This window comes from Primulina tabacum, unplaced genomic scaffold (assembly GCF_025594145.1).
Source record: "Primulina tabacum isolate GXHZ01 unplaced genomic scaffold, ASM2559414v2 Contig571, whole genome shotgun sequence".
NCBI classification, from domain to species: domain Eukaryota; kingdom Viridiplantae; phylum Streptophyta; class Magnoliopsida; order Lamiales; family Gesneriaceae; genus Primulina; species Primulina tabacum.
Window position 1 is genome coordinate 73826 of NW_027459790.1, and position 8047 is coordinate 81872.

General features: G+C 35.6%; 1 protein-coding gene and 1 pseudogene across 1 annotated transcript; both read left to right on the forward strand.

The window, feature by feature from the left end:
• Positions 1-971: 971 nt before the first annotated feature.
• LOC142534527 (putative polygalacturonase) lies at positions 972-3791 on the forward strand (annotated as a pseudogene).
• A 2383-nt stretch (positions 3792-6174) lies between these two features.
• On the forward strand, positions 6175-7828 carry LOC142534531 (heavy metal-associated isoprenylated plant protein 39-like). Its single transcript, XM_075641396.1, has 3 exons — positions 6175-6476; positions 6875-6950; positions 7226-7828. The coding sequence occupies exons 1-3, from the start codon at positions 6468-6470 to the stop codon at positions 7507-7509; spliced, it is 369 nt and encodes a 122-aa protein (XP_075497511.1). The 5' UTR covers positions 6175-6467; the 3' UTR covers positions 7510-7828.
• Positions 7829-8047: the final 219 nt, after the last annotated feature.

Here is an 8047-nt window from a genome sequence, read left to right on the forward strand (position 1 = left end):
GAATATTAGTTCAAATTGCACTTTAGATACTTTTCCTAGCTTCCATACTCTTTTTTTGCTTGTTAACGAGTTTGAGTGAATTTTACTCCCAGACAGCGGTCGGCAACATGACCTCGATACTTAGTCTGATTTCATTAAGCATTCTGATAACGCAACCAATCGTAAGATCATCAAATATAATATGTATAGTCACGCCTTTTTTTTATTATTTGTAAGAATCAAATCTTTGCGTACCACGAGGCAAGTAATTTCAACTAACCATCCACAAACGAGATAATTCGTTTGCATAAATTTTAATCTAATGATTAAAATAATAAATAATTTACGTTATGTTGTTAAGTTGAAACCAGTTACTGAGAAAGTAGAAAACGTGAATAGGGCTGAAACTGTTTCTTGCACTTCTCTTTACTTTACCTATCTCTTTTCGTTGCATCCACATGTTTTGCCCATCCAAGAATTCTCTTACATGGACATTTTACCCATCTCTTGTTACAATATATGTTATTAAAAACTAATTATGCCATATTTTAGTTTTTATTCACTTTTTACATTTCCTTTCTCATATTATTACGTTTTAGGTAACAAATTATATTTTTATTTATTATTACGTTCTAGGTGACAAATTATACTCTTTTTTTTTTTTATTTGTATTTGTATATTTAGATGAATAGTGATTTTAAGGATCATTGTACCGATTTTTCTTTCCTGTGAAAAGTTTTTGATATCTTATGAAGTTTGATATCTAATTTTTAAGAACACAGGTCTAAAATATTATAATTTTCGATTGAGCGTTTTTTTTTAAGATTTTTAGATCGTGCTTTTAATCACAATATTTGCTATTTATATATTTTAATATCACACTTTCTGCAAATATATATATATTATATATATATATTATGTCTGTATGTACTGTCTTTTGGAGGATTGCCTATATAATCGCCACGTCTTCTCGACATATGCCAACAGTTAACATGGAGTTCCAAGAACCTCTAACGAGATTTAAGGTGCATTCTTCTTTTTTTCTCATTAAAATTTCTCTGATGAATTCAAACTGTGTCCGTATGAATTCCCATTTCAGCATTCAATTTTGATGTACTCCTCATCAGGTAATTTCAAGCAATCTCTGTTCTTGCTGCCACTATTCTGGTGAGATCACAAACTTGGTGAACGGTCGAGATCTTCATCGGCGGTGGGATGACTTCAAGTATCGCACACTAAGTTGCAGGGCTCCAGTGTTTCGTTAACAGACTTCGGAGGGTGTGGAGATGGAACGACGTCGAATACGAAGCTTTGGGGCTGCCGTTGATTATCTCAGCCAGTTCGAATCGGACGGCGGCTCGATGCTGTTCGTTCCTCCGGGGAAATGGTTGACCGGACAGTTTCAATATCACCAGCCATTTCACCCTTTTTCTGCACAAAGCGCTGTTCTTCTTGCATCCCAGGTTGATTGCAGGGCTCACAGTGTTTCTTCTTCCTATCTTGTTTTCTCCGGCATATCTCGGGTTGCATTTTGCTTTATTTACACAAAATAAATTAAGAAAGGAACTACAATATGTTCAATAATTTTCAAAATTCAAAGATAGATGTCAAAATGATCGTGTCACCACGTACCAAAAACATGAATTTATATATATATATATCTATATATGTATATGTATGTATATATATATGTATATATAAAGATTAGTTTTAATCACATTGCTAATGGGTCATTTAAATGCATATTAATTTAATAAATATTCACCGTAAGAAGCATGATCGCAGTATCGTCTTATCGCCTCGAAAAGCTGGTCAATGAAATGATTTGATTTACAAAGTCAAATATTAGGATCTATATGGTTTAAAAACTAACTAATGTGTGACGTTCGTTAGAACAGGAAAAACTAATTAATTCCTATGTCAAAGTTCTAATGTTTTTAACTGATGCATCAAACACGAAAAGAAATTCATTTCATAACAAGATTCTGAGTCAAACTGCTCCTATAGTTTCTGTCATCCAACGTCTTCCCTCACAAGCTTCCAGATGATTGCGCAGCTCTCTAATCGGATGGCTAATCAAGTAGGACACGTACTAACTTTTTTTGGTTTGTCGCATATGGTTCGGAGTGACTTTAGTGAGTCTTCTCCTCTCTTTTTTGTGTTCTGTTGTAAAACAAAGACTTGGGTTGCTAACTTAATATATTATGATTTCCTAAAAAAAAATCTGAGTCGAACTTAGCTTGGAACAGGCCACAAACGTGACAGTACGTTAAATTTGCTTATATTGTTTAAACTAAATTTCAAGGCATGGGTAGCACAACCAAAGGAAGCAAAAGAGAATTCTACTGCACTGCACGATAAGGAATAGTGTTTTTAATAAGTGATCAATATCCTCAATTTTCATCCAATATGAATTAACGTAGGATGAAAGTGAATGGACTGTGATAGAAGCCCCTCCCATCCTATGGTCACGGACGCGACACCCCAGGCGGAAGATACATCAGTCTCATCTTTGGTATCAACCTAACTGACGTAGTAATAACAGGCAAGAGTCCTAAATCCAAGACAGTCTTCTAAAATAGACTGAATATATAGTTAAGACGGCCCAAATTTTGAACTGTGACACGAGGTTTTCGATCCCATTCGCAGGCGATAATGGCACCATTGATGGGCAAGGTCAATCTTGGTGGGACAAATTCCACAAGGGAGAACTGCAATACACAAGGCCCTATCTTATTGAGATCATGTATTCGGATAATATCATGATATCGAACCTGACGTTGGTTAACTCGCCTTCGTGGAACGTTCATCCTGTATATAGCACGTACGAAAAATAAACGCTTTTTGACTTTCTTGAATATGATGCTCTTGCTAAACATGAATTGATGAAGAAAAATAAATTTCTTGTTCGAAAATTGCAGCAATATTATAATCCAAGGCATCACAATTCTCGCGCCTGTCAATTCTCCAAACACCGATGGTATCAATCCAGGTTTGTGATTAGAGCAAACTCAAAGTTGCGTCCCTTGCAATGAAATACGCTAACAAAACGAGTTTTGATGTATATAGTTTGTGCTGAATACTTCAGATTCTTGCACAATACTCGGATCGAGGACTGTTACATCGTGTCTGGGACGACTGTGTTGCAGTAAAGAGCGGTTGGGATGAGTATGGGATAGCTTTTGGTATGCCAACAAAACAACTAGTCATTCGAAGACTCACCTGCATTTCTCCAACCAGTGCTGTGATTGCATTAGGCAGTGAATGTCTGGTGGAATTCAGGATGTTCGGGCAGAAGACATTCTTGCCGTAAATTCCGAATCGGGAGTTAGGATCAAGACAGCAATCGGCAGAGGTGGATATGTTAAGGACATATACGTACGAGGAATGACGATGAAAAACCATGAAATGGGCGTTCTGGATGACTGGGAACTATGGCTCCCACGCAGACAACAACTATGACCCGAATGCACTCCTGTGATTCAGAACATCAATTACCGGGACATGGTGGCCGAAAATGTGACTATGGCTGCAAGGTTAGAGGGGATTCCAGGCGATCCATTCACAGGAATTTGTATATCTAATGTTACGATTCAGTTGGCGACAAATGCGAAAAAAGTTCAATGGAACTGCACGGAATGTTGAAGGAGTGTTCGAATGGTGTCGTTCCCCAGCCTTGTGATAAGCTACCAGATCAAGGGAAGGAGTATGTTTCATCCTGTGATTTTCCGATGGACGACTTGCCTATTGATAATCTTGAAGTTCGATCATGTTGTTACAGACGTAAGAAAAGTTAGATGGTCATGTAATTAGACGTGTGTGATCGGAATAGTTACGATTTCAGGCTATTGAGACAAATTGCATTTATCTGGGGTCTAAGATGAAGATGGTACGTGTAAGTCACCCTCCGCTTGATTATTGGAGTAGCCTTGAGCCCATCAAATCTCTTTGGATAAAGTGAAAGAAATCTTGAAGAAGTGTTTGTTTTACAAATATCCTGCTTCATCATAACGACAATCTTTTAAATAAATATTTAAAATTTAACTGAACACCCCATTACATATATTCGGGTTTATTATGACAATCCAACAACCTGTGGTGGCAGCCCACTCCAATACAGAGCAACTCCAGCGTCCGATGACTCACTTCCGCTCTCACTCGGTCTACCGCTGCCATTATCTACTCTTCAACCTCCATCGCTACAGAATTCCAAATTCAATAACTAAATCCACTATTATCATAAATTCCCAGTATTCCAGTGGCTAAGATCCTTTTTCTCTTCTTCATTTTCTCATAGCTAGTCTTTTTTTAAATATCATTTGCTTCTTTTCCTCTTTAGTGTTTTAACACGTTCTGTGTCGAGTTGGGAGTGAGTTTGTATACTAAGGCTACGTGATGGATTTCTCCCGTGATACCCCATAGGAGCCCGGGTCATGGATGACCCGGGAAACTAAATGGATAGCCCAAATCAATTTCAATATGCAGACTACTTTCTTCAGCAACCGGGCGTGGGGATGCCCGTGATATTTTCTCTTCAAGCAATCAGGAGCCCGGGCTTCCGTGCAATCCTCCAGGAACTTTTACCCCGAGCTATCTCGAAAAATGCACCACCTCGAGTGCATCAGTATGAGCTACCTTATGCTTGCAATCATTTTTGTCAGAACGACATGAGTTTGGCGTGTCAGAGAAGTCATCAGAAGTAGGGTATGGACAGCCGTCTTACCATACTTAACAGGTGCACACTGAAATCAAGGTAATCATGGGGATTTCCTCCTCAGGTATACTTCTCATTTACGGATTTCGGAATATTGAACTTTCAAGCACTCACGAATATCACCACGTATCCAATCATTTTACTCTTCCTCACCTGCTGACTTAAGCATCAGTGTGGCTCCGGCGCCCTATTCACAAGTTCATCTTCTTGTCTGCAGGTCACAGTCGATGTCCTATTACATAGATATACATTTATCACATATATATTTCCTTGCTCACTTTCCATAAACACTAACACTTATATCATAATCTGATAGATTGTCCCGACTTTGCTCACCTGATTTACCCGGATTACATCATCCAATAACAAGAGTAGATGTGAAATGTTTACTAGTAAAATGGATCAAACAGCAGTGTAGATGCATGAAAAACTATTTCATTTTGCAGGAAACCTGGAAGGAATTTTTCTTGGAGTGGAAGTCCTGAGATATAATTTCTTTAGTATAGCCGACTTTTGTTGACCGTAGATATTAATTGGTTCAGAAGATTTAAACCGTGGATTGTGAAAGAAATATCTATAATCAATTTTTTTTTTAGAGGTTTTAACAATATCCACTATGCTTTCCGATAAATTCAAAGAGAAGTGGTCGCCCTCACCAACAGAGAGAAAGCATATGATCGTGTAGATCCTTCCCTATGGATTCTTTATTATTGTCATTATTTATCAATAATTTGAGGATTTATATTACTATTTACTAGTGCTTCTCGAAAACACCCAAAGCCACAATAAACATTTATTTATTGCTTCAATATTTATTATAGGACAAATTAACTATTTAAATCATCAATCAATTGTAAAAAGCAGCTCATATGAAGTCATCAACAGATGCAAAGAATCTTCCCCACCAAACCGCCAATTGTTTTTCTAATGTTTAATGAAAAGAAAATACAATGATATTAAATAACGAGCAGGTCGTTTGTGAGACGATATCGCGAATCTTTATCTGTTATATGGGTCAACTCTATCGATATTCATAAAATACGACCTGCGAGATCGTTTCGTACAAGTTTTTGTTTTAAATAATATAATACAATTGTTATGTGACAAAAGAGAATTATTAGTTATGAAATATGTGTTGCCGTGTTGGTGTGAGATTTCGGAGCATTGAATGAACATTTATGATAACTAATTTGGTTGATTTTTTGACCCTCCGGAGAGAATTAAACGATGTTGGTCGTCCATTATAATTATCGTATTCACAAAGCTATGATTTTAGGAAGAAATTGTCGCGTACGTGTATCCTGTTTTTTTTTTTTAAACCATTCAAGTCCAAGGATTATTTTGATCTGTCAATCTAATACAAAACTAAATTTACATTTATCATCTCCTACTTTAACTAAACTATATAAAAAAGACTAACAATCTTAAAAGAAGGAGAAAAACTTCTTCTTTCTGTGAATCATTTTTCCAGAAACCAAAAATTACATAACACATGTCCAATCATTGGCTTAAATTCTTCCCCACAACCGAATAATAATATAAACGCAAAAGTCTTCTAGTCAAACTCTTTGATTCTCGATGGTAGACTCGATCCATTTGATACTCAGTTAGACTCGGACTTTTCAGTACGCTAAATGCGTGTTTGCAATTCCGATCTCTTTAAATACGTACTAATCCCCCAAGAAATTTCTCAGTAATTTCTACAACAAACACACATAGTTTCTCTCAAATTTCTTCACAACGAGTTCTCCAGATATTTCTCAACCAGACTAAGATGGCTATGGTGATAATTTCCTACCCTTTTGTTTTTCACTTACTAATAATTTAATATATCTTTTGTATGGATGATATCTTGCATATTTTATTCTTGGAAATTACTTGGATATTCATCCATGATCGTCTTAATTTCATATAAAAGTCCCCGCCGGTTCTCTTATGTTGGTGTTTTTGAATTCTCAGTTTCAAAATTTGTGAGGTATTCTTGAAAGTAGATTAAAATCCTAGTTCTTTAATTACCTTTTACGGCTTTGATTATTTTTGAAATATATATCCTTTTCACTTTGATGGTCTCTCTAAATGAATCAGATATTTCATAATATCGAACTGATGTAGTTAAATTTTGGGAATTTGGCAGGTTTTTTCACAGTACTTGATTAACTTTTTTCGATTATTCTCCTGCAGAAAGTGGTGTTGACGTTAGAACTTCAGGATGGCAAAGATAAACAGAAGGCCATGAAGGCAGTTTCTAGTCTCCCTGGTATGTACATACATATATGAGTGTGTATCTATATTCTTCATCTCCCACTCAATTTAAATTCTACTGTATTTTCGAGGTCCAAAAGTATATTTTAAAAGTTTATACATTAATTCAAAGATCAGTAACACCAATATCTTTCTTGAACCATCGTATCTTGGTTTGTTTTGATAAATCCACTTGTCAATATCGAAGACAGTTATTTTTATCAAATACTTCTTGGAATCCAAATATTCGGCCCGAAGGCAATTCCGTGAAGAATTGATATTATTTCGCAGGACTTGAATCTGTCTCCATAAACATGAAGGACAAGAAACTAACGGTGGTTGGAGACATTGATCCAGTTCAAGTGGTGGCCAAATTAAGAAAATCTTGGCACACTGAAATAGTGACAGTGGGGCCAGCTAAAGAACCAGAGAAGAAGAAAGACAGTAAAGACAGCGGGAAGAAAGATGATCCTAAAATGAAGAAAGAAAAGAAAATGGCCGAGTTAATGAAGCAATATATGAATTTTAATAATAATTATGGTTATCCTTATTATGCACCACAACATATACTATAGCGCAGAAGAAAACCCAAACTCCTGTGTTATTTGTTAGTTTTCATTTGTGAATTTGCTTAAAAACGAAAATAATGGATATATAGAATGATGTGTAATAAAATTCTCAGTTTTCGAATGTCACATATTGTAGAGTGCGAATAAATTTGAGGAAATTGTAGAAATGGTTTTTGTTTGAAATGTGTGAAAAGGTTTTTGCGGTGTCGATTACATTTGGTGTTGTGACAATTTATCAGTCTTTTGTTTAGGGAATTTATCAGTCAGTCTTATCCAATCTGAACAGTGTAATATCCAACTTGCAATTACAATATTTAAACACAGATTTACTATTTAATAGATCTCATGAAAAATTTATTATTTTATGTTAAAATATTATTTAAGGTTTTGATCACTTTGTATCCAATTAATTAATTTACTAATCTGTAATTTCAATAAATTTAAGAATTGGGATCGAGTAAAACTAAATTGAGTATATCGAAAAAATAAGAAAATAATAATTCGGGTGACGCTAAAGGAAATTAATTTGGTTTCTTTCTTTCAA